Below are 27,751 nucleotides of genomic sequence, written 5' to 3'. Positions count from 1 at the left end.
CAAGAACCTTTCAACCTCTGCCTTAAATATACATACAGACTTGGCCTGTGGTAAAGAATTCCATAGATTCACCGCTCTCTGGCTAAAGAGATTCCACCTCATCTCCATTATAAAAGTACGCCCCTTTATTCTGAGGCTGTGTCCTCTGGTATTGGACTCTCCCACCATATCCTCTCCACATCCACACCATCAATGCCTTTCACCATTCGATTGGTTTCAATAAGATCACCCCTCATTCTTCTAAATGCTAGTGAATACAGGCCCAGACCCATCAAATGCTCTTCATATGACAAGACGTTCAAACCTGGAATCGTTTTTGTGAACCTCTTTTGAACCTGCTCCAGTTTCAGCTCATCCTTTCTAAAACATTAGGGGCCCAAACCTGCTCCAAGTGAGGTATCAACAGTGCTTTATAAAGTGTCAGCATTTCATCCTTGCTTTCATATTCTAGTCCTCTTAAAATTAATGCTAACATTGCATTTTGCCTTCCACACCACAAACTCAACCTGCAAGTTAACCTTTAGGAAATCCTGCACAAGGACTCCCAAGTCCCTTTGCACATCGATTTTCTCTCCATTTGGAAAATAGTCAGCCCTTTCATTTCTTCTACCAAAGTGCATGGCCGTATACTTCCCGACATTGTATTCCATCTGCCTCTTCTTTGCTCATTTTCCTAATTTGTCTAAGTCCTTCTGTAGCTTCTCTACTTCCTCAAAACTACCTGGCCCTCTACCTATCTTCATATCGTCTGCAAACATTGCAACAAAACCATCAATTCCATCATCCAAATCATTAACATATAACGTAAAAAGAATCTTTTCTAACACAGACCCCTGTAGAACACCACTAGTCACCAGCAACCAACCAGAAAAGGCTCACTTTATTCTCACTTTTTGCCTCCTGCCAGTCAGCCACTGTTTTATCCATGCTAGAATCTTCCATGTAATACCAGGGGCTTGTGGCTTGTTAAGGAGCCTCGTGTGGCACCTTGTCAAAGGCCTTCAGAAAATCTAAATACACGTCAATCAATTCTCCTTTGTTTATCCTGCTTGTTATTTCTTCAAAGAATTCCAGCAGTTCTGTTAGGCAAGATTTTCCTTTGAGGAAACCATTGCTGACTATGGCCTATTTTATCATGTGCCTCCAGGTACCCCGAAACCACATCCTTAACAATCGACACCAACGTATTCCTAACCACTGAGGTCAGACTAACTGGCCTATAATTTCTTTTCTTCTGCCTCTCCCTTCTTGAAGAGTGGAGTGACACTTACAATTGTCCAGTCTTCTGGAACCATTCCAGAATCTAGTGATTTTTGAAAGATCATTACTAATGCCACCATAATCTCTTTAACCACCTCGTTCAGAACCCTGGGGTGTACACCATCTGTTCCAGGTGAGTTATCTACCTTCAGACCTTTCAGTTTTCCAAGAACTTTCTCTTAGTAACTTCACACACTTCATGTCCCCTGACACCTGGAACTTCCACCATATTGCTAGTGTCTTCCACAGTGCAGACTGATGCAAAATACTTATTCAGTTCATCTGCTATTTCCTTGTCCCCCATTACCACTTCTCCAGCACCGTTTTCCAGCAGTCCAATATCACACTCTTGCCTGTCTTTTACACTTTTACACTTACCCTACCCATCCACCTAGCAAACTGTCTCTTCCAAAACCTCCCTTCTGGAAAGTGCTATAGAGCTATTAAAACAAAAGCCACACCATCTTAAAAATCCCTCCCCCCGGCAATTAATCTGATCAACATTCTACTTAGCCCCCATGCTCTCCACTGTTTAGCTCAGTCACTGCACTTATAACTGATGAATGTTGATTTTTTGTTTTGGTTGCATGTCTCGCCCTGACCAACACACCACTGCAAATTCCCAATACGTAAATGTATATGGGGAATAAAGTTGATCCTTGCTCCTTGAGAGCAGTTGAAGAAAAACTGGGTGTTCCATTTTCCTCTCACGTTCCAAAGACGTACAGATTAGGGTTAGTAATTCGTGGGCATGCTACGTTGGCATCAGAAGCGTATCGACACATGTGGGCTGCCCAGCACAATTCTCACTGATTTGATTTGCCACGAATGATGGATTTCACTGTATGTTTCAACGTACATGTGACAAAATAAAGGTAATCTTTAATCTTCACTTCCAAAGGCAGTTCAGGCACATTGGGCCAAATGGGCTTTTCAGCATGACATGATTTTGTGGGCTCACTGCGTGATTCTGTGGTTCTTTATGCAACTATATACTTCATTTATTTCCATAATTCCAAAGCCTAACACACAGTGGTTTTCATTTTTCCAAGTGTATTCCTGGAGCGGGCAAGTAATGCACTAAGAGACAAAATAAAAATTGGTTTCCTGCTGTAACAGAAACAGAAACTTCCTAAAATACTTGGCATCATAGGGGAGAGAAATTGAATTGGTGTTTCAGATCAAGGAGCCTTTGTCAGAACTGGAGAGATGAGAAAATAAGTCTGTAAAAGCAGCAGGGTGAAAAGGTCAGAGAGGTCTGTGATGGAGTGCAGGCCAAAGTTGTCATGAAGTCAGAGCACTACAACACAAACAGTCCTTTGACCCATCTAATCCATGTTGAACTATTATTCTGCCTAGTCCCATTGACCTGCACCTGGACCATAGCCTTCCAACCACTTCCATCCATGTACTTATCCAAACTACTTTTAAATGTTGAAACTGTACTCTCATCCACCATTTCTGCTGGCAGCTCATGCCACACTCACCACCCTCTGAGTGAAGAAGTTCCCCCTCATGTTCCCCTGATACATTGCATCTTTGATCTAGAACCTCTCGTTCTAGTCTCACCCAACCTCAGTGGAAAAAGCCTGTTTGAATTTTTCCTATCCATGATTTTGTACACCTTTATCAAATCTTCATTCTACTACACTCCAGGGAAAAAAAGAGTCTTAGCCTATTCAGCCTTTCCCTATAGCTCAGTTCCTCAAGTCCCAGCAACATCCTTGTAAATTTTCTCTGTGCTCTTTCAATCTTACTGGTATCTTTCCTGCAGGTAGATGATCAGAATGGCACACAATACTCCAAATTAGGCCTTACCAACATCATATACAACTTCAACATAACATCCCAACTCCTGTATCAATACTTTGACTTATGAAAGTCAAGTTAACTATTCAAAATCATTATTTAAAGTCAGAAGAAAGAAATTGTAATGTGCTGGTACTGCTGTAACTGTGGGTGAAAGAAGGATAAAAGAATGATTATCTAAAATTGTTAAATGCAGAAGTTTCGGTGAACTCTGAAGGAAGATGTACAAGCTTGCACTGGGATTGTTGGAAGAGTACAGGAAGTGAATGGGAGAGATTAGAGTGTGAGTGAGGCTGCAAATTATAAACTCAGTAGCTGCCCTTGCAGACCAAAGAGTTTTTTTTTCACTATAAAGATGGCACATTAACATAGCGATTAGCGTAATGCTGTACGGCGCCAGTGACCCAGGTTCAATTCCCTCTGCTGTCTGTAAGGAGTTTCTACATTCTTAAGTTTTCCCAGGAGGGGAGGGCGCTGGTTTCCTCCCACATTCCAAAGGTGTACGAGTTAGGAGGTTAATTGGTCAGATGGATGGCCAAAGGGCCTGTTACTGTGCTGTATCTCTAACTTAAATTATACATTTCTGCTTGTTTTAATTTCCTTCTGTTCCTGGTTGTCCATTGTCCAAGGGATACCTGTTTCCCTAATATTAAAAAAAACATCCAATCAAGGAATTCTAATTTCTTGTGATTGCTAGCTATAAAAATAATGCAGTTTTGGAATATCAAGAGTGTGTTTGATGTATATCTTGTTGCTTTTCTTTTTATTTTTCATCTAATTGTTTCAATAGGGGCTGTTTTAATATTCTTGCCTGGCCTGGCAGATATCAAGTTGTTATACGAACAGCTTCAGTGTAACCCCCTCTTCAACAACAAGCATGGGAAAAGGTCTGTAATGTAAGAAACTGACTGTAAAAAGATTAAGAACTCGCTTAAGAAAGAAAACAGGAGGGCAAAGAGAAGGCCTAGTATGGATCTGGCAGGAAGGGTGAAAGAAAATCCCACGAGGGTCTATATCTAAATAAAGGTGGATGGCTAGGGAGAGTTCCTTTGGTCTTTGACAAGGTCCCACTTGGCAGCTAATGTCCCGAGCTGCAGGAAGTGGTGGGACTTTCAATGAATATTTCTCCTCAATATTTGCTGGGAAGAAAATCATGGTTGTTCAGGGGGTAAGGGAAACAAGTGGTGACATTTTGGAAGGCATTTACATTATTGGGAGGAAGTATTTGGAACCTTGCAGCACATTAAGGCTAGAGAAGGAATTGCGGAGGTACTTAAGGGGATATTTGCTTCACCATTAGCCACTGGTGACGTTCCAGAAGACTGGAAGGTGACTAGTGTTTTCTTATTTAGAAAGTGTAACAAGGACAAGTTGAGGAACTACAGGTCATTCAGCGTGACATCGGTGGTGGGGAAGTTACTGGAGGGAGTTCTGGGGGACAGGGTCTGCTGGCATCTGGATGGGCAGAGTTTGATTAGGCATCGGCTTGGATTTTGTGAATAGAAAACCATGCTTGGTGAACCTTGAGTGTTTTTTTGCAGAAGTAATCATAAAGGTAGATGAGGGTAGGGCTACTTGGACTTTAGCAAGGCCTTTGAAAAGGTCACACATGGTAGGCTGGTCTGTCCATGGAATTCAGGAAGAGCTTGTTAGGTAAGTTTAAAGTTGGCCTGGTAGTAGGAAGCAGAGTGTGGTGGTTGAAGGTTGTTTCTCAGAATGAAGGCCTGTGACTAGTGTGACGCAGGAGTTGGTGTTGTGACCCTTGTTATTTGTATATGAATGCACAAGGTCTGATCAGTAACTTTGTAGATGACATGAAATTGGGCGTCATTTTGTGAAGGAAGTTATTGCGGATCTTGATCAGTTAGGGAAGAGGGTCGAGGAATGACAAATGGATTTCAATGCAGGGCACCACAATGGTGTAGCAGTTAGCACCGCGCTATTACAGCCTGGAGCGTCAGAGTTCAATCCCCTCCCGTGGTATGTGTGGGTTTCCTCCCACAGTCCAAAGGCATACCAGTTCGTAGGTTAATTGGTTGTTGTAAAATTGTCCCGCAATTGGGTTAAATTGAGGGTTGCTGGTGACACAGCTCAAAGGACTGGAAGGGCCTTTTCCACGCTGTAACTAAATAGTAAGCGGCTTCACAGAGCGGTGAAAGGGGAATTTGGCACACTGGCCTCCATTAGTCAGGGGACTGAGTATAGGAGGCAGAACATAATGTTGCAGTTGTACAAGACAGTGGTGAGGACGCACTTGGAGTACTGTACAGTTTTGGTCACCCTGTTATAGGAAAGATGTGAATACACTGGAAAGAATGCAGACAAGGTTTACAAGGATGTTGCCAGGACTAGAGGGTCTGTGTCACGGGGAAAGGTTGGCCAGGCTAGGAGACCAATCACAAACACGCTTAAGGCTGCAGACGCTGGAAATCCAAAGCAGTGCGCACAAAATGCTGGAGGAACTCAGCAAGTCAGACAGCATCTACGGAAAAGAATAAACAGTCGACGTTTTGGGCCGAGACCCTTCTTCAGGACTGAAAAGGAAGGGGGAAGAATAAAAAGGTGGAGCAAGGGGAAAGAGGCTAGCTGGAAGGTGATAGGTGAAGCTAGGAGGGTGGGAAAGGTCAAGGGCTGGAGTAGAAAGAATCTGGTAGGGGAGGAGAGTAGACCATTTGAGAAAGGAGAGGAGGAGGGAACCCGGGAAAGTAATAGACAGGTGAGAAGTAGTAAAAGGTCGGTGGGTGGGGAATTTGTTTACGAGAGGGGGGACCTTATAGAAATGTTTAAAATTATCAGAGACCAAGATAAGATGGATGGTAAGCCTTTCCCCAGGGTAGGGGAGTCTGAATCTAGGGGGTGTAGAATTAGAGTAAGAGGAGAAAGATTTAAAAGGGACCTGAGGGGTAACTTTTTCACGCAGTGGATGGTGAGTTGTGGAATGAGATGACTGAGGCAGGTACAATAGTATCATTTAACAAGCACTTCGATTGGTACATGGAGGGGGAGAGAGTAGAGGGACATGGGCAGAACAGAGGAAATTGGGACTATCTGGATGAGAATGTTGGTGGCATGGACTCTTTGGAGGTGAAGGGACTGGCTCTGTGCTGTGTTGCTCCAGGACTCTAACATTGGGGCTCATTGGAAGTGTCATTGACAGCTGCCACTCTTCAGCAATGATGTCCTGGACAAGAAATGTACAGGCGATGCACTGAGATGATAGGCTTTATTTATGGGGAAAGGCAACATAATGGGGGACTCTTTTCACAAGAGGTTGATGAGAAAGGGAAGAACAGAAAAGCCAATAAAAAGTAGTGGAGTCGATGTTTGGGCCCGAAACACCGACTGTACTCTTTTCCATAGATGCTGCCTGGCCTGCTGAGTTCCTCCAGCATTTTGTGTGTGTTACTTTGTATTTCCAGCATCTGCAGATTTTTTTTCTTGTTTGTAAAAAGTAATGGATATGGCCGAGTACATCATGGGCAAACCCCTCCCCACATTGAGCACATCTATATGGAGTGCAGTCTCAAGAAAGCAGCATCCATCATTAAGGACCCCCAGCATCCAGAGCATACTCTCTTCTCACTGCTGCCATCAGGAAGAAGGTACAGGAGCCTCAGGACCCACACCACCAGGTTCAGGAACTGTTATTACTCTTGAACCAGAGGGGATAACTTCACTTGCCCCCACAACCATCGGACTCCCTTTCAAATACTCTTCATCTCATGTTTTCTATGCTTATTGCTTACTTATTCATTGTTAATATTTTTTTCATTTTGTCCTTGCACATTGTTTTTTATACATCCTGTTGGCTGTGGTCTTTCATTGATCTTGTATTAACTGTGAAAGCCCACAAGAAAAATGAATCTCATGGTTGTATATAGTGACATATACAGTATGTACCTTGACAATAATTTTACTTTGAACTTTGAGTAGGGTTATAGGACCTGTTTCCATGCTGTATAACTCTTAACTCTCATAGAAAAGTTTCCACATTAGCCGGTCATCTGTAAAGAGGCTGCTAGATCATTGCAAACAAAAATCTGATTGTTATTTGTGATAAGTGTTTTAAGATGTTGAATACCAGAAATAATGGTGTAAGTAGGGGCTTTAATGCTTTTTAGTGGAGAAGTGCATAAAAATAGCAAATACACAGTTCAGAGATAGGAGAAAAGGCACCAAACAAACAGGTCTTTTGGAGTACTAGCAGACGTGATGGATTTCTCTCTGTAAAAGGCCCCAGATTCATTGTTTTTAAATTGTTTTGTTTGGCAATTATAAGATGTTGTGCTGTGAATTTCAGTTATGAAGTTGTGATTCATGATAATATGATGAAAACTCCATATGGCTCTGAGGGAAGTGTGTGCCCTGATGATGAAGTGGGGGACAGAGATATTTGTTCAAAACCTCATCTCCCACAGGAGGAGATAACAAAAGTGGAAAATATTTTCTAAACACGTATAAAGACAAGATAAATGCCAAGTTAGTGATTTGGCTTTAAAACTTTACCAAGGTGGAAAGGCTGAGGGAGATAACCAGGTGTACAGTTTGAAACATATGGGTAAGATAGATAAGGATATTAGAAGTCGAGCCTTTGAACCTATGTTTGATTTTGAGAAAAGATGGGGTTCATTTGCTCATTACTATCATTTGAGTTAATTGATAGATTTCCTCCACGATCTAATTGTAAATTTTTGGTACATTTTCTTTCCTTGCTGGCGGTTTGATGCTTATCTTTAGAAGCTTTTTGTATGATGCATGGCTCCAGGGTTGAACACCTAATGGGTTTTTTTCTCTCACTTTGCTTTAGTAGGGTTTTTTTCCTCCTTTTTTGTCACCAAAATTTTTTCAATCTTTAAAACAATGTCTTTTTTCTTGAGACATTGTAAGTGTTGCCTACTTCGATGTACTCTTGTTAATTTTGGATAATAATAAAAAGATTTGAAAAGAAAGATAGATAAGGATTTGTTTCACTAATGTTCCTGCAAGTCCAGGGATGCACAGCCAAGATTTGTACCTAAGAAATCAAGTTCAGAGAAACTTTGTCCCTGGAAGATGGTATTAATTTGAAGATTAGAAATGAGAAAAGGGTGATCAGTCAGGCCACAAAGTTTGTATCCAGTTCAGTGCTTGAAGGGCCCACTCGTTTATGGGAATGATATTCACATTGTGGGTGTACTTGGGTTTTTGTTACAAATATTTGCAAAACAAAGTATGTAATGGAGGAATGATGAAAGGTTTTCCTTTATTTCACCCAAGTTAAGGTTGGTATTCTAATTGGTCAATGTGAAGGGCTAAATGCTTGTGCTTTTTAAATCAGCTTCCCTTTATGTTTTCGTTTATGTTTATGTGGTATGGGCACCTGATGCTCCGGGCATGTATTTTAACTCTTCTGTCATATTGTTGAAAGGACAAAGCCCAAGAAAAAAATCTGTGGGAAATGACTCTGACTTGCACCTCCTGGCAATTAGCTAGAAAAATACTGTCAGACCTCCATTTCAAGTAGATTCTAGTTTTTATTAAGCTTGTATTTTTGAGTACTTAATAAATTTACTGTAAGATTTTTTGCTCTTTTGTAAGTAGTGTACAAAGTAATTTTTACAATTTTTCTAAGAACTGCTTTGACTTCCTGCCATCACATGAACTAAGGTGTCTCTACTGTTCCAGGTGTCTTGTGTACCCACTCCACTCCTCACTGTCCAGTGAGGAACAACAAGCAGTCTTCCTTCGTCCTCCTGAGGGAACCACCAAGATCATAATCTCCACTAACATTGCTGAAACCTCAGTCACTATCGATGATATTGTTTACGTCATTGATTCTGGCAAGATGAAAGAAAAGAGGTACAAAATCACTTAAACAATGGATGCATTGGTACCAGGGGCTAGGAATACCAAGAACATATTGAATCCAATAATAGCCTTTAAGGTTTATTACATAGAAACATAGAAAATCTACAGCACATTACAGGCCCTTCAGCCCACAATATTGTAACCTACTCAAGAAGCTGCCTAGAATTTCCCTTCCACATACCTATCTGAGAGACTCTTAAAAGACCCTATTGTATCCTCCTGTACCACCATCGCCGGTAGTGCATTCCACGCACCCACCAACTCTCTGTGTGAAAAATTATTGTCATAGCTTATTTAGAAAAGAATGGAAAATCTAATGTATCCAGAAAGATGGGTACAACAGTAAGCTGTTAATCTATTCAAGCCTGTTCCACCTTTATGTGCGATGTTACCTAACTGCACAGACCTGTCTTTTTCCCCTTTTTTCCTAAATACTTTTGATTAGTGAAAATAATCTCATTTAAGGTCAACTATTACTGATCACAGATGAGAGTTCCAGATTTTTATCTCTTTCTGTTTCCATGCATCAGTCTGGAAAGACCTGGCTGTCAATTTTATCATCTGCACCAAGGCCCAGTTCCTTCTCAGCTACCCCGGTAACTCCAGATACAATGAAACCTTTCATGAAGACTGGGACCTACAAGAATGCTGCTATCCTCTGGTACATAGAGGCTGAGAGAAGTGGCAGTAAACAATAGGTACAGCCATTAGATAGTCAATATTCTCACAACTTTGGATGAGGCAGGTCTGTTAGAAGAATGAGGGGGAAGCTCATTGAAACCTAGATAGAGTGGACACAGAGAGGATAGTTTCCTTTAGTGGGGGAGCGTAGGACCAGAGAGCACAGGCTCAGAATACCAAGACGACCCTTTAGAATGGAGATGAGGAGGTGTTGAATCAATGGAATTAATTTTCACAGACGTTTGGGTATATTTAAAGCGGAGGTTGATAGGTTCTTGATTAGTAAGGGCATCAAAGGTTATGGAGAAAAAGCAGGAGACTGGGGTTGAGAGGGATAGTAAGTCAGCCATGGTGGAATGGCGGAGCAGACTTGATGGGCCAAAGGAGCACAATTGGTTCATATGGTCCTATTAACAGCATTTAAAAGGTACTTGGACAGGTGCACGATTAGGGAAATTTTAGAGGGACATGGGCAAAATGCAGACAAATGGCAATGTCCCAGATGGGAATCTGAGTCACCATGAACTGTTTGTGTTGGTTGACTAACCAGGGAGATGAGAAAACTTTATGCAACAAGCCACGATCTCAAATGCACTGCCTGAAGTTTTCAAACCAGAATTGATTAAGGAGCATGGGTGTAAGACTAACTTGACAAGCTGGTTGTGCAACTGGATCCAGTCTGTCTTTCTGAATTAGACGTGCTTGTGCAGTCAGTCAGGTATTAATTAGACCCCAAGAAATTTATAACTTGCTTAAAAGCAAATACATTTCAGAAGGATGCCCACAAAATACCTCAAAAATGTCTGATTTAAAATTGGCTACCTCATGTGAGGTAGGAAAGGTTTGAAGAGGGGGAAGGCAAATGGGACTAGTTTAGATGGGTGTGTTGGTCGTCATGGATCAGGAACACACACCCAAACAGACATCTAGTGCTTCTGGAAGGTCAGTGAAAGATGCTCTTTGGTCTTCCTGAAATGTGTTTGTCTTCCAACAGTGAGTCTGTAAAGGAATACTCAGACTGGCATTGTCCAGGCTGTAGGATTACATTCTAAGGGGTTCTCTGAAGCTCAGTACAGCAAATGCTAAGCTTGGGTGGGGAAGGACCACAATCTAGGCTCTTTCACTACTACACATGGAGGGGAGGGCTCCTCGAGTAGTGAAAAGTGTATCACACCAGTGGCATAGTCTATGTCAGTCTCAAAGTAAAAAAAAAATTCATTACTATCGACTCTGATTGTATATATTTTACATTATTCCTTCTTTGTATATTTAATTCTGAATAAAATCTATTATTTGAAATCTTCAGTAAATTGGATCTAAGGACCTGTTTCCATGTTGTATGACTCCCCTATTTAATCATAGAGTCTTGCAATCTGTAGAAGTCATTCATGCCCTTGGTACCAAATTCTTAATACGTGAACATGGCGAGTAGAGTTGATTCTTGATCATCCCATTGTAGCTGTACCATCTTTGAAAGTCCACTTTATTCCATTTAGCATTATCATTTGAAGTACAAGATATTTTGGAATTTAAGTTTCGAGTTACAAAGTTCTGATGTTGTATGCAAATAAAAGAGGAACTGTGTCTCATTTGCCCCATTCTTACTGACTCATAGGTATGACCCATGCAAAGGGATGGAAAGTCTAGAGGACACCTGGGTGTCACGAGCCAATGCCCAGCAGAGGAAGGGTCGAGCTGGGCGAGTTGCCTCGGGAGTCTGCTTCCACCTCTTTACCAGTCACTGTTACCTTCACCACCTCCAGGAGCTGCAGTTGCCAGAGATCAAGAGGGTACCTCTGGAACAGCTTTGTCTAAGGTTGTGGAGAACTGATCGTAGTAGTCCATCATTTATCCATTCCGTAAAATAACTTTTTACAAAACAAAGTTGGATTTCAATTTGGAAAAACTCGCATGATTAAAACTTTAGGAGTTTATACATTTAGCAGCCACTTTATTGGGTATTGAAGGTATTTCTATATCCTTGTTGACCCCTGCTGTTGTACATTCACTTCAAGGTTTGATATGTTATGTGTTCAGAGATGCTCTTCTGCACACCACTGTTGTGTCGTGCTTATTTGAGTTACTGTCACCTTCTTGTTAGCTTGAACCAGTCTGGCCACTCTTCTCTGACCTCTCACTAATAAGGCATTCTTGCCACTGACTGGATGGTTTTTGTTTCTCATACCATTCTCTGTAAACTATAGAGACTGTACATGAAAATCCTAGGAGATCAGCAGTTTCTGAGGTACTCAAACCACCCCATCTGGCACCAACAATCATTCCATAGTCAAAGTCTCTTGTATCACATTTCTTCCCCATTCTGATGTTTAGTCTGAACAACAACTGAACCTCTTGACCACTGCTTCCATGCTTTTATGTACTGAGCTGCTGCCACATAATTGGCTTTATTAGTTATTAGCATTATCAAGCAGGTGTACCTAATAAGTGGCCACTGAGTTTATATTAATGGTGTATTCCATGGCCTTGGGATCCCGAGATGCTTTATACTACACAAACTTGAAAAAGTAGTTTTTTATTGTAGTATTCATGACCCTCAAATTTTCCTATCAATAATTGCAGTAAAGAAACAACCAAGTAGCCATCCGTAGCCGCAGCCTTTGAGTTTATATTCTGGATGTCATTAACTATGGGGAACTGCATGGCAAAAGCAAAATATTATGTGAAGGAAAATTTCATTTTGTGAGTTATCTTTTTTTCTCCATTATCCAGGATCAAACTTTTGGACATTTTTGCAGATCTTGACTTGGAGTTTGTTCTGTCACGCCTAATTGAAATGCCCACAGAAGAAAGTTTGAAGGCAGCTAAGAATCGGTTGCAGGATTTGGGGGCCCTCACACCAGATGATACACTCACTCCACTGGGCTATCACTTGGCCTTTTTGCCCGTTGATGTCCGCATTGGAAAACTAATGTTGTTTGGTGCTATCTTCCGCTGCCTCGATCCTGCTCTGACCATTGCAGCTAGCTTAGCCTTTAAATCCCCTTTCGTAAGTACATCCTGTTCTTGAGACAATACTGTATATATTGCGATCACTCAAGTCAAATATGATGTTCTCCTAAGAGCTTGTCCATTGGTGGGTCCTCGGGTAGAGGTAGAAGCTGATCTGGGATCTACATGTTCCTGTGCAGTGTGGGCAAGAACAAGTGGAGGCTGTGGTTCGTGATTGGGTCCTTTGGTTGTTCAGTCTCCTCTTTTGCAGCTGCTGCTTGTTCTCTGGGGCACAGCGGTGATCGTTCTCGTGTGGCAACGGCCCTCTCTTGAACAAACTTCCTCCAGGTGTACCTAATGCTACAAGAGCTTTGGTGTCTATTGGAGAACTTGGTTTAAGGTCTCCAGAGAGAAGTGCCACCTCTGACAATGCAACACTATGGTTACTGCTTTAAAATGTCAGCCTACATTATTACTTTACACTCTCAGTTTGGTATGTGAGCCCCAGAAACAGTGTAGGTATAACCTCTGGGGCAGGGATGACAACTTAATGGAGAGGACATGACCGTGAGAGCAAGGTGTTGGGATTCAGAAGGGTCTTGGATGTTTAAACCTCAAGCAAAATGGAGGGAGGAAGAGAAAACAGCTGCAGTGTTAAATGCATCCAAATGCAGTCACTAGATAAATAGATTACCTGTCAAATAACAAGGTTTGTGCTGTAAATAGGTTGCACCGTGGGATAAAAGAGAAGAAGCAAATGTAAAGAAGTTGGAGTTCGCTGTAGCTCACAGCGACTATCTCACCATCTTCAAGGCCTATGAGGTAAGACAGCAGTCTGCTGGGCATTTCGCATCCACCTCCAGTGTTGGTCACCCTTCCCAGTGCCAGAGCTCCCCTTTGAAAATCAACAGAATTATTTAAGTTTCAAAGGGAAAAGCTCATTTCTGATCATTTGCTGGAAACCTGAAATCATTTAACCTTTTCTTCAACCTTTGAGGCTGATCTTGACTTGTGGGTATCTATTAGATCTACCTGTGGTAACGGATAACAGATTTTCTGTCATTTCCCCATACCTTAGAATCTGGTCTCTTATTCACCAGCTCCCCTTTAACCTGGCTCAGTTTAACTTGGAAATGAGTGTTCATTTAAAATGAGACATTTTGAGGTAGTGGCAAAAGATTACATAACCTTAAGTAGCTAAAGAAAAGGATCATTATTGTCATGTGCCAAGGTACAATGAAAGCTTCATTTTACATGCCATCCATATAGGTCGTTACATCATATCAGCACAGGGGAAAAGCAACAACGGAAGGCAGAGTATAGTGTTATAATAGAGAGAAGTGCCGAGAAGCAGACAATAAGGTGCAAGGCCATGAAGAACATATGGTCAAGAACCCGTCCAAGAGGTCCATTCAGTAGTAACAGTGGGGTAAAAGTAATCCTGGAGCCTGGTGGTACATGCGTTCAGGCTTTTATGTCTTCAGTCTGATGAGGGGGCAAAGCTAAGAAAGTGAACTAATTAGAGCAACACACACAAAATGCTGGAGGAACTCAGCAGGCCAGGCAGCATCTATGCAAAAGAGTAAATAGTTGACATTTCGGACCAAGACCCTTCATCAGAAGTGCCTGCTGAGCTCCTCCAGCATTTTATGTGTGTTGTTTGAATTTTCGGCATCTTCAGATTTTCTCTTGGTTTGGTGGTGGCATCCGTTAGTCTCGCGAGACCATGGATCTGCACCTGGAAAGTCCTGCTTCAGTCTGTCTTAGAGCAGTGTCTGTTGTGGCTGTAGAGGCCCACACGGGATTGACAGTCTCGGCTGCAGCAACTGTACTTGAAGGCACTGTCCGTCAGTGTTGAAGATTCTTGCTGTGCCTGGTGCAGTGTTTACAGTCCGCAGTTCGGGCTACTTGTATCCCTGAGCCCCGTGCACCCAGTGGAGCGGGCGGACTGTGGCGGGACAGCACCGAATTGTCTGGGGGCTGCCCAGCTTGAGGCGGGGGGTAGCTGTCCAGTGAGACGCGATGGTCTCTCCCTCCGTCAAAAGCAACCCCAGCGCCTTGCTCTATGCCAATCAAGCGCAGGGTTATAACCAGTAGACTGCTGCTTTCCGTGTTGTGCTGTCGCGGTGAGGCGAAGCTGGAGTGTCCTCTCCAGGGCGCAGGCCTGGGCAAGGTTGTATGGAAGACCGGCAGTTGCCCATGCTGCAAGTCTCCCCTCTCCACGACACCGACGTTGTCCAAGGGAAGGGCAAGGGCCGATACAGCTTGGCACCAGTGTCGTCGCAGGAGTTGCCAGAACGAGGTTGAAGGCAACGTCGGACTGTCTTAGGGACTCCGGCTCTGGATTTGTCCTCAGGGTTTACTCCCGAAGCCTTTCCCATGAGTGGGTATGGCCACAAGGCAGCGGAGGTTTGAAATCAGAGTTTTCCCTCTCTTAGATGGACTGCCTTCCCAGGCTAACGAACTCCATCTACCCAAAGAACTGGTTTTAAGGTGCCAGGACCTGCCTTCGCCCCTTCTTCTGTCAGTAGAAACAGTGCCGCCAGGCTTAGAGGCTAAGCCACACGAGAAGGCCAGGGGTTGGACTTGGTTGTCAGAGGCTACTTGAGGCGCATGCCATGAGGAGCACTTTTAGGTAGTGGGAGCTTGTCCCCACTACCACTCCTCGGCTTGACAACCTTGGAACCTTCTCTTGTTTATAATTAGATGTTGCTTTCAAAGAAACGTATAGACACGACGGGACAAATAGCTATCTACTTCCTGTGAATATACAGACAGCATTAAAAATTTTCAGTTCTGGAAATCAGCATTGAGACCTGAATCTATCTTTTATGGAGTGCTCTCAACAGCCACTATTCAACGTTGGTTGAATGATTAGATTATTGATGCACTTGTTCACCCTGCACTCCCTCTGTTCGATATGGCAATAGTTCTGCCAAATGATTTTGCAGTTTTGGTTAACCAGTGTGAAGAGATTTTTGTCATTTGAAAGAGGAATCAAAGCTGTGCCGACAACAAAATATTTGTGATATATTATTACTTCTCTTGAAAGAGACAGGCCACTTTATTTTTAACCATTTGTTTTTGAGGCTGCAAATGAAAACCTGTACTATGTTGATGCCCTGTTTGATGGTATGCTACGTTAAACTGGAGGTACTCCTGCAATTCCAGGATGGAGACTGCTCTACCATTCCATCATGGCTGATTTATTAGTCCTCTCAACCCCATTCTCCTGCCTTCTCCCTGTAACCTTTGATGCCCTTACTATCGAAGAACCTATTGACTTCCACTTTAAATATACCCAATGACTTGGCCTCCACAGATGTCTGAGGCAATGTATTCCACAGATTCACCATGCTTGGCTTAAGAAATTCCTCCTCATCTCTGTTATAATTGGATGTCCTTCTGTTTTGTGGTTGTGCTCTCTGATCCTAGAAACATCCTCTCCTCTATCTCGACGTTTTGGTAGGATTCTACAAGATCCCTGCTCATTCTTCTAAACTCCAGTGAGTATAGGCCCTGGGCCATCAAATGCTCATCATATGTTTACCCTTTCATTCCCAGTAACATTTTCATGAACTTCCTCTGGACCCTCTCCAATGCCAGCACAATTTTTTGTAGATAGAGGGCACAAAATTGCTCTCAATACTCCAAATGACAATTGCTTTATTAAAGCTCAGCATTATGTATTTGCTTTTATATTTTAGTCTTCTCGAAATAAACGCTAACATTGCATTTGACTTCCTTACTACCAACTCAGCCTGCAAGTTAGCCTTTAGGGTCTTCCGAGTCCCCTTGGTCCCTTTGCACCTCTGCTATCAGATCAAGAAGTGAGTCACCAAGCTTTGCTCCTTGGGCTGTACTGCTGACAAAAGTTTCTCCAGGGCCTTTCTGATGAGAATCTCAGGGGGTACTTAACCTAGTGATCATGTTTGTTATTGCCACATGCTACCAAGCTACAGTGAAAAGCTTTGTTTGCATGCCATCCAGACAGATCATCCATACGTTGAATTCATACAAAAGAATGCAGAATATAGTGTTACAGTTACAGAGAAAGAGCAGTACAGGCAATCCAGTAAGGGTAAGGGTCAAAACAGAGTCGGGGAGATGGCTGTGCTTTTCCTTGTTACATCTGGTAGTTACCAAGTAGTGTGGTGCAAATACCATATGTACAAATTTATTTTCTTTTATTCTTTTAATTTAAATAACCCACCTAGGGATGGAGTGCTGCCTTAAAAGAGAGTGCTCGAGCAGCATACAACTACTGCAAGCAAAACTTCTTGTCTGGAAGGACACTGCAGGTACAAAACGTTTCAGTTCTTCTGGCACTTAATGTAGTCAGTATACTATATTGTAACGGCTTTTGTTACCTTCTGTGGTGTTCTTCCTCAACGTAGGAAATCTCCAGCATGAAGAGACAGTTTGCAGAGCTGCTGTCGGACATTGGCTTCGTGAAAGAGGGGCTGCGAGCCAAATACATTGAGAAGATGTCTTCGCAGGGAGGCGATGGGATTGTTGAGGCCACTGGTCAAGAGGTCAAATAAAAAAGCTTTCACTGATTTCATAATCGATATAACGCACAGTGCAGTGGTATTAGGGGACAATACTTTATGTAAAGGACAGTGGATACCTGGAACTCCCTTTTTGTATAGCTTAAAAACCTCAAAAATGAGATTGATAGATTTTTTTTTTGTTAGGCACATAATTTAAGAAATATAATATTGAAACATTACCATTCCAAAGAAATCCCTTTAACCCTTTGTGTCTGAACATGCTGACCCACAAACCACATTTCCATGTTCTTTTCCAAAAGCCCTGCAGGTTATTTTCCTTCAACTGCCTCTTGAAATTCCCTTTCCTACTGAAAGCCTAATAAAGGTGGCAGTGGTGGATAAGTGGAGTTAGGGTTTCGACCAGCCAGAATCTCAGTGAAAGTTGAAAGATTGAATGATTGATGAGTTGTTGCATGCATCCGTGAGTTACTTGGTATTTACAGGTACACTCAGTGGCCACTTTATCCGGTACACCCGTACACCTGCTTGTTAATGCAAATAACTAATCAGCCAATCATGTAGCAGCAACTCAGTGCATGAAAGCATGCAGGCATGGTCAAGAGGTTCAGTTGTTGTTCAGACCAAAAACAGGAATGGGGAAGAAATGTGATCTAAGTGACTTTGACCATGGAATGATTGTTGGTGCCAGATGGGGTGGTTTGAGTATCTCAGAAACTGCAGATTTCATGGGATTTTCACACAGAACAGTCTCTAGAGTTTACAAAGAATGCTGCAAAAAACAAAAAAAATGTTCAGTGAGTGGCAGTTTTGTGGGTGAAAGTGCCTTGTTAATGAGTGAGGTCAGAGGAGAATGGCCAGACTGGTTCAAGCTGACAATAACTCAGATAACCACGCATTACAACAGTGGTGTGCAGAAGAGCATCTCTGAACGCACAACATGTCGAACCGTGAAGTGGATTGGCTACATCAGCAGAAGACCACGAGCGTGACCTCAATCAGTGGCCACTTTTTTAGGATTATCTGATAAAATGGCCACTGAGTGTACATGTACTGAAAGTGAGGTGACGAAGTTGGATGACAGTTCCCTGTGGGATTGAACCGGCAAGAGAAGGAAGGGAACTGGAACATCAGTGGTCGCTGGGTTATACAGTATATGCTTCATAAGATAAATTAGAATAAAGAGCTTTCAAGCAACAAGGAAAGTCTGTTCAAAATCAGGACTACATATAATACCAGTGTGTTGCCACTCAACGGGGTATGCCAGAGCAAAAGCTTCCCTTGTCGTGGAGCCTGGAGTTTCTGCTGTAGCACTATGTCTAGGCTGCATAATATATTCAAAGGGTAAGGGTTGGAAAATTCATTGCTGATTACCCTAAGCTGCTCCTGTGCACCTACGATGGTTTAACTAATACCATCAAAAGCTTTCTGGGGAGATTATCATATCCACTTACCTGATAATTTTGTATGGGACAACTCCAGGTGGATACTGGTTTAAATTCAACATTGAAGAGAAGTTTGGATAAGTACATGGATGGGAAGGGTATAGAGGGCAATGGTTCAAGGAGAAGTCAATGGGAACTAGGTAGAATAATAGTTTGGCACGGACTAGAATGAGCTAAGAGCCTGTTTCTGTGCTGTAGAGCTCCATAACTCAAAAAGGAGAAACAGCCTACATCTGCCCTAACTTAAAGTGAATCTATGAGGGGACAGAATGGACAGTCCTCTCTTCACTAGGGAAAGGAGGAGAATAGAGAGTCCAAATGGTAAGGCTTTGGGCAGAGACAAATAACTAATACAAATACAATTAACTTATGGCATTAGAATCAGTTGTAAAAGGTTAAAATATGGGCAACGGAGGTTGCCTCTCATAAGGTGTTGCTCTGGGAGATGATCAGGAGAGCAAATAACAGAGAGGTAATTATGAGTATACCATTGTAATCAACTTGTGTTGATTTTATTAAAGGATGAAGTAAATGTTGTAGAATCTGCATTGTGCACAAGAACAGAATGTTGTAGTTTACGAGCAAGTAAGATGAGATTTGCAGAATATGAATTTTATTATAGTTGTTTCTCACACTGATGGGACCCCCCCCCCCCAGTTGTTTCTTTGACTCTTTGACCATCTACTCACCTATCACCTGCCAGCTTATACTCCTTCCCCTCCCCTCCACCACCTTATTCCAGCTTCTGCCCCATTCCTTTCCAGTTCTGATGAAGGGTCTTGGCCCAAACTATGCACCATTTGTTCCACCCCATGGATACTGTCTGACCTGCAGAGTTCTTTCGGCACTTTGTGTTTATAAACTGTTTACTTTTTATTGAAGACTCTTCATGTTAGTATTATGAAGAAGGTTCAGATTACGGGCAGAGCATTAAAAATTTCAGTCTAATGAACTGAAGTTTCTAAATGTGCTTGTCCACAAGAGAAAATTGTGCAACAGTAAGCTATGTCTATTCTTACTCCCCCCCACCCCACCCCCCGGCTTTCTCATCTCTCATCTGTCTCCTGCACCTCATGGCTAATGAGCACCTCCGTGTTTGTACCAAGCCACTCTGAAAAGATGAGCCTTAGTACATTTTTATTTTGTTGATTCAGTCAGCACAGCGTCAACCAATTTGAGCATCCTGGAGGTGGAGTGGCTTGGGGTTGATGATCAGTCTCTTTCTAAGAGGAGCGGTCAGGGTTTAATGAGTTGTGTCCAGCAGAATCGCTACATCTGGTAGGAGAAGATTAAAAATAAAGATTAGCTGTATTTGTCACATGTGCATCAAACCGTACACTGAAATGGGTTGTTTTGTGTCAATGACCAACGCGCAGCCCGATGACAGATGGCAAGTGTTATCATACTTCTGCCCACAACATACCATGCCCACGACTCACTAATCCTAACCGTGTGTGTATGTCTTTTGAATGTGGGAGGAAACCCACAAAGTCACAGGGAGAATGTAGAAACTCCTTGCAGATGGCAGCAGGAATCGATACCAGTTGGTGATTGCTGTAACACGATCGAGTTAACTGCTAAGCAGGAGAAATTCAAACTCTTAGGAATGTACATCTTAACCAAAAATTAGAGTATTTTTACAGAAAAATTAGGGCTTTTATTTAGTTGTTCAACCTCATGGCTGTTTATGATGATATATCAGTATATTGTATGTATCCTGACTTTCAAATTTATTTTTCAGGTGTTATATAAACTGAAAGATAAAATCTTTTGTCACTTATATCTCTTCTTCTAGGCCAACTCCAATGCAGGCAACATGAAGTTAGTTTCAGCAATATTGTGCGCAGCCCTCTACCCCAACGTAGTCCAGGTTGGTTCCGAATTATTTTAAGTTACTTCTCATATAATTCAGTAGATTTTAAATTCTGCTTTTTGCAAGGATTAAATGGGGATGAGACAAAAACAAGGGTGTAACTCAGGATAGTCGAAGTTCAACTATTTTTTCACTTCAGGATGTTTCTTCTTTAGTCCGCATAAGGGGATTTGATTAGATGCCAATTTCTAAGTCCAGACAGCAGTTCTGAGCAGTAAAGTCAGGTCCATGGATCAGCGCCCTCTAATGGAGAGAGGCAGTACTGCAGATAGGGAGTCAGTGAATTGCCAGTCAAGTTAGAAGTGGACATGATTTTTTTGAAACTGGTCTTAATTGATTTTACTTGAATAATATGAAACTGACAAGGATTGACACTCCAAGTATTAATTTCTTGTCAAAGTATTGGAGTATCACTTGAAACTCAGGACAGTAACAGATGAAAGAGAATTAAGTTTTAAAAAAAGTAGATGGTAAAATCAGTCAGAAAGAGCTAAAGTAATGATGGCCTTTACCTCAGGAGTCTAGCATTGAAATATATGTTCTAGTTGTATAGAGCTGTGAGCAAACTTGATTCTTATGGATATCAGAACTAGAAGGGGAGCAAGCTGTTCAACCAAACATGCCTGGCCACCATTAAATAAGATCATAGTGATCTTTCAGCTCAGCACCATTTCCCGTACTAATCTCATATTCCTTGATTCTCCTAACATTCAAGATTGGAAAATGACAGCCAAAAATGGGCTAAAAGAACAAGTTAAGTTATGAGAAGTTGCACTAAAGTACCTTGTATGCTTTGGGCGATTTCATATTCTTTGGATTTACATCCATTAATTCCATAGTCATCGCCTTCCAAATTAGAGTACAGGTCATTGGATACTCAGCAGTTATTGTCCATTGGTCCCATTATTTCCTCCAATAATAATTACTTTCTGTGAACTCCTCATTCATTCTAGACCCATAGTCCTCCACTGTTTCCAAGAGGTTTTCATTATCTTCTGTGAGACAGTAATAAATTACTTGTTTAATTTCCTCGCCATTTTCTTATTCCCCAATATAATTTCTCCTGTCTGTAAGGGGTCTATTAACTTTTGCTGCTGTTAAATATTTTAAAGAAGGTGTGAAAGTTATTATAGTCGTGTTTCTCTCACTAAATCACTATCCTAGTCTGACTTGGTCCTCCTTTGCTGAATGCAGATCCCTCAACCATCAGGTTCCTGAACCAGTGTGGATAACTTCATTTACCCCAACACCGAACTGATTCTGCTATGGACTCACTTTCAAGGACTCTACAACTCGTGTTCTCTATTTATTTATTATTATTGTTTTGTTTTTCCTTTTTGTATTTGCACAATTTGTTGTCTTTTGCACATTGGCTGTTTGCCTTTGTTGTCTGCAGTTTGTTGTCTATCCCTAAGAGCTACACTGATTTTATTTAAAAGGCAAATTATTACATTTCCAAATATGGAACAGGGCAGGATAGAGGATCAGGTGTGATTGTCGCTGAACAGCAGAGCAGGCTAGATGGGCCAAATGGCCTATTCTTGCTTCTATTTCATATGGTATAGCAGTCGGAACAGACATTGGAAAACCAGGATGCTGAAATTGGTCAAAATGTATCAACCTCAACATGTTTGTCTTGCATCTAGGTGACTGCTCCTCAGGCTAAGTACACACACACCATGTCAGGTGCAGTGAAGTTGCCACCCAAGGCAGAGGAGCTGCAGTTTGTCACGAAGAATGATGGAAATGTCCACATCCACCCTTCCTCAGTCAACTACCAGGTCAGTACGGGAGATTGCAGTGTCCCAGTGCAGAGCCGGTGTAGGAGATTGCAGTGTCCCACTGGGGGGGGGGGGGGGGAGTGGGGTGCCAGTACAGGAGATTGCAGTGTCCCAGTGGAGAGCCAGTGCAGGAGATTGCAGTGTCCCGGTTGGTGGGGGGGAGTCAGTGTGGGAGATTGCAGTGTCCCAGTTGGGGGGGGGGGAGGGGGGGTGCCAGTACAGGAGATTGCTGTGTCCCACTGGGAGACAGCAGAAGTTAGCTGAACTCTGTCCTTCAGTCTGGCTGTATGAGCTCAGGGAGATGTCACTTTCTGTCAATGTCCTACCATTTTGACTGTATTTAGTAATCATCACAGCATCTCTCTATCGAGTTTGACATAGCCCCATGAAAAAAGCATTATTTGAAACATCTGCTAATTAATTGCATATTACAGTTGAAAGTGATAATTTGTATCTACTCCGCTAGAAGGCTGTCTGGAAGAGCTAATGGAATCAGCTTAAAAACAGGCCCTTCAGTCCAAATTGTCCAGGCAGCCAAGGTGCCCACCCAAGCTAGTCCCATTTGTCTGTGTTTGGCCCAGATTCTTCTAAACCAGTGTTTTACGACATTTTTTTTAGCCCAACGCCACCAAAAGCACCATCGTACTTGCCAGTGGCCCTCTTAGGCACAATGTACTTTCCAACATCCCCATAGTGTAAAAACATGTCTACCATATGCTAACATAAGAAAAATAAATCTGCTTTAAATTTGTATTTGTCTTTAAACCTAGCTTACAAAGCACCCGTGTGCTGTACAGCAGCTTCGATATCAATGTGATCCTTGAGCTTGAAGGCTTTTAGCAAGAGTTGAAATATCTGGTTCAACTTGTGACAACAAAAGCCTTAAGCCCCCAGACATAATAAATGTTCAAGCAGTTTCTGTTCTTTGTGAGTATATGGTTCACTGCACTGAAGCTTCTTTCGACAAGGAGGATTAAAATGCAATCAAGAGCAGTTTGGTTTTCTCCAAAGACCAGGAAATTTCATGTGACAGTGCAGCCAGATACTACAAAAACAGACATTATGATAAGCATATTTGCTTCTTCATCATTCTGAATTTCAATAATCTCTTCTTGCAAGTTCTCTTCCTGTTTTTCCACCTTACAAAGAAATGGTTAACTCAGTCCAGAATTTCTAAATCGTTCAAATCCTTGAATCCATTCTGAAAATCCTTCTTCAGTGACTACAGATGTAAGCAGTACTCACCATCTGTGAAAGAGAGTGCCATACTTTCCATGCAGGGAAACTGTGAGAACATTCTTCTCCCAACATTTTGCCCATATATTCTGATTTTCTGATAAAAGTGGACGCTGCACTTTTTACATGGGTTGTACTGAAATTCTCACCATGCAGTTTCATATTTAGAATGTTCATTATGTTCTACCGATCATATGTCCACATAGAAGTTTTATCATGTTTCCCAAACTCTTATTGAATTTGAGCAAAAATTCAACCGAAGAGTCAAAAAGATCAAAGAAACTGTTTAAGCAGCAGCCTTTTAACAGCCAATGCAATTCAGTGTGATGAAGCAAGTGTTCAAACTCTTCCTTATCTTGCTGTAACCGGTGAAATATTCTGTTATTTAATGGGTGATCTTTAATTTTGTTGATGACAGATATTACAAGAGTCATGCTTGAAAAAGGTCTGAGATTTTGGCTGTGAAATGTTGATGGTGAATTGCACAATGGATTACAAACAGAGTTGGAATTTCTTTTTTCATAAATGCCACTAAACTAGCATGGTGATCTGTTGCACAAGAAATCATGTTCCTAATTGGAATACTTTTATCCTCACTGTACATTTTGAGTTTGTCGTAGATTGATTCTCTGTTGATATTTGTTTTTAACTTTTTACAAAAGAGAATCTCTTCATTAATTTTTCCATTTTTGATAAACTATACATATGCCACTAGCAATACCTCATTGTCTCGCACAGTTGACTCATCCAGTTGTATCCCAAATTCTGCTTTTTGTAGTTCTGTGCATAGTTGATCCTCAATGTCTTCACTCATTTCATCAATACAACGAACTACAGAGTTATTACTCGGAGGAATTGATTTTAAAATACTGGTATCCATTTTGAGAACAGTGGTGAGCACTTCTGATACAGCAGGCATTATTAATCTTTCACCAATGGTATGAGATTTTCCGCACTTTGCTATCATTTTGGAAATGTTATAAGAAGTAATGAGGCCACTATCAAGGTCATTTTTAGCTTTCTTGGCAAATGACTGGAGTGTGCAATGCTCTTCAAATGCTTCCTTCATCTTCTGGAGCTGAGTAATACCATAAGTAGTCTTTTCAGGGTGTCTTTTACGGAAGTGTTCCTGCAATCCTGATGGTTTCATGGCTTCATTAGTTAGTATAGTATTACAAATAAGACATATGGGGCGTAGCTGATCTGACGGGAACAGAATAAAACCATTCTCCAGGTGTGTAACATCATATTGAGTCACTTTCTGCAGTTTCTGTTTCTTAGCATAGTTAGAATTCAAGGCTTCACCAGCTTCAGACTCACAAAGATCGTGCTGTACATATTTATCCATCATTTACGGGGCTAATTTCACATTAAAAGATGAACGCAAACTGGGAGTGCCTATCAGATGTTGTTGATGGCAGTGAGTTGACACAGATGGATCGATGGTAATGGCATGCAAAAGAACGGCGAGGCGAAGATGAAGATGATCACAACAGTGAAAATTACATTGACAACGATTCAGATTGGAATATAAATGTTAATCGGGATAGAGCAGGTGTTCGGCAAGCTACCTTTATTCTGTTCCAGTTAGCATGATTGACCAATCACGAAAGGTCTCATAATTCCCAAAGATGGTTCTTGACCGCACATACGAAGCCGAGGTCACTTTGAACACCTTGAGGAATCCTCCAGGCCAGCAAGTTCACTGATTGGCTTGGATTCACCATTTGGTTCTGGTCAGCACCGTGTGTCAAAGAGTGATACAACTCTGGTACTCAGACCCCCAACAGATGCAGGCCAGTGTACCAGCCGCCATCTTTACCACTCACTCCCAGTGTCAAGTTTCCTGCAACTATGTATTGTACCACCTCGGTCTCTGTTCTACAAGTCACCCAGGGCCTGCCCTGGTTTCTAGAACATAATACTGAATAGGCCCTTCAGCTTTCAATGTTGTGCTGACCTTTTACCCTACTCTGTTATCAATCTAACCCTTCCTTCCTACATAGCCCTCTAATTTTCAATGATCCATGTGTCTATCTAAGAGTTTCTTATATGGCCCTGTACCACCATTCCTGGCAGCATGTTCCACACACCCAGCACTCTGTGTAAAAAAAAAAAAAAAATTACCTCAGACATCCCCTCCCCCCCCCACCATACTTTCCTCCAATCACCTTAAAATTGTGCCCTCTCATATTAGCCATTTTCGCCCTGGGAACTTAACTTCCCAAGATGCGTCACTTCATACTTGACTGCCATTCCTATGCCCATTTTTCCATTTGGTCTGGATTCTGACTGCTGAAATGTGGCCGAAGCAAAGTATAGTTCTGATGAGAAAGGCCACAGTCTCCTTCTCTGTCCTGATTCTATTTACCACCTCGAGCTGGCTCAGGATCAAACTACCAGTGCAGTAAAATTCTATGAATCTTTTAAAATAGCAGTTCCCCTAATAATTAGCAAAGTAGTGAATACATTAGCTTCACCCTGGTGGATTTTCCTGTTTGCTTATAAAGGCTCAATACATTCTAAATGGAGTTTCATTCTCCTAAACAACATACATGCCACAGGATGTTTTTGTGGCATCATTGTCTCTCTGCTGTAACATAAAGGTTAACACGTTGTAGATACTGTAGTATTAGTATTTAAATGCACACGTCACCCAGCTTGCTTGTGAATCAAGTTTTTTGAACAGTTTGGTCTATCATCATTTCCAATTACTTGATTTTTTCCCCCAGTGTAATGCGAAGAGAAGCTCCTAATTTTTATTCTTTCTGACCAAAGCAAGGCCCCCATTTGCCCCACAGGTAGATGCAAACTGGTGGCACCATTCAAAGAGGGGTTATAGAGTCATTCTGATAACATGGACAAGAGTTACCTCTCAATCATGATCCCATTCATGGTGGGACCTTGCTATTTGCAAAGTGGCCTCTGTATTTCTAAAAACAACGAGTGTACCTCCAAACCACTGTAAAGAATTTAGAAAAACTGAAGGTCAGATAAAATGTTTTCACTAAAATCAGTGTTGTTTTGTCACATTAATTGTCCTGTTTTTGCTTAAATTATTTGTTTCCAATAGGTTTTCCTGCGTAAGAAATGTGAATATTAAGCCATGGCTATGTTTGTCTTCTAGGTCCGTCACTTTGTAAGTCCTTATTTGGTGTACCACGAGAAAGTGAAAACCAGCCGGGTGTTTCTGCGAGACTGCAGCATGGTGTCTGTGTACCCTCTCGTGCTGTTCGGGGGAGGCCAGATCAATGTGGAGCTCAGGACAGGACAGTTCATCATCTCTCTCGATGATGGGTGGATTCGATTTGCAGCTGCCTCCCACCAGGTGAGGTTCTGGTGCAGGATCAATGTTGGGAGCTTCCTGTGGGCCAAGAACATTTGTTATGTGATTTCACTGCTGTGGTTGCTGTGTTTGGACGGGTGACTGACTGCAGGCAGTTAATCAAAAGATCACGAGTTCCATCACCATCTGTGCTGGATTTGCCAACTTCACTGGTTATTATCATAAATATTATAACTACCGTTACTACTCCTGTCCACATGAAGTGTCCAGTCCTGATGAAGGGTCTCAGCCCGAAACTCTTTTCCTCGTGGCTGCCTGGACTGCTGAGTTCCTCCAGCATTTTATGTGTGTTATTACTCTTGTACTGTGCGGAGGGCAACTGGTTATCAATAGGCTGTGGAGTCCATCTTTCAGCAAGATCTGATGCAAGGTCAACCTCTCCTTTTTAATATGGTTTTTATTAAACCTTTTTTTAATTGCATTGATATTACAGCTAGAAATTCGTACAGTTGCAAGAAAAAGTTGGTGAACCCTTTGCAGTTACCTGGTTTACTGCATTAATTACTCAAAAAATGTGGTCTGATCTTCATCTAAGCCACAATAACAGACAAACACAATCTGCCTAAACTAATAACACACAAACAATTGTACTACTTCTCATCAGTATTGAGTACACCATTTAAACAATCACAGTCTAGGTTCAGTAAGGTAGGTGAGCCTCTGGGATAATGCCTTCTACAAAAGCTATTCGGAGTCAGGTGTTCCAATCAATGAGATGAGATGATGAGATTGGAGATGTGGGTTGGAGAGGTGCCCTAGACACACACACACACACACACACACACACACAGAGTCAGGTTACTGACAGAACCTGCTGTCCTCAGGAAAGATCTGTTTTTGTGCACTACGCCTTGATCAAAACAACTTTCAGAGGACCTTAGAAGAAGAATTGTAGAGATGCCTGAAGCTGAAAAAGGCTACAAAAGCATTTCTAAAGACCTGCGCGTTCATCAGTCCACGGAAAGAGAAATTGTCTACAAATGGAGACAACTCAGTACTGTTGCTACTCTCCC

The 27,751-nt window shown here is 41.9% G+C and overlaps 1 protein-coding gene across 1 annotated transcript in view; it reads left to right on the top strand.

The window, feature by feature from the left end:
- The window catches only part of dhx57 (DEAH (Asp-Glu-Ala-Asp/His) box polypeptide 57), a 75,012-nt gene that overhangs the window by 43,692 nt on the left and 3,569 nt on the right, over nt 1–27,751 (top strand). Inside the window, exons 15-24 of the mRNA XM_072265688.1 lie at nt 3,860–3,956; nt 8,734–8,907; nt 11,213–11,413; nt 12,328–12,604; nt 13,273–13,368; nt 16,764–16,847; nt 16,944–17,081; nt 20,298–20,372; nt 22,022–22,156; nt 26,520–26,720. Of these exons, the coding sequence (XP_072121789.1) occupies nt 3,860–3,956; nt 8,734–8,907; nt 11,213–11,413; nt 12,328–12,604; nt 13,273–13,368; nt 16,764–16,847; nt 16,944–17,081; nt 20,298–20,372; nt 22,022–22,156; nt 26,520–26,720 (1,478 nt within the window). The remainder of the gene's footprint in view (nt 1–3,859; nt 3,957–8,733; nt 8,908–11,212; nt 11,414–12,327; nt 12,605–13,272; nt 13,369–16,763; nt 16,848–16,943; nt 17,082–20,297; nt 20,373–22,021; nt 22,157–26,519; nt 26,721–27,751) is intronic.

The sequence above is a fragment of the Mobula birostris genome, chromosome 8 (assembly GCF_030028105.1).
Source record: "Mobula birostris isolate sMobBir1 chromosome 8, sMobBir1.hap1, whole genome shotgun sequence".
Lineage (NCBI taxonomy): Eukaryota > Metazoa > Chordata > Chondrichthyes > Myliobatiformes > Myliobatidae > Mobula > Mobula birostris.
This window is presented reverse-complemented; position numbering and strand designations above follow the sequence as displayed.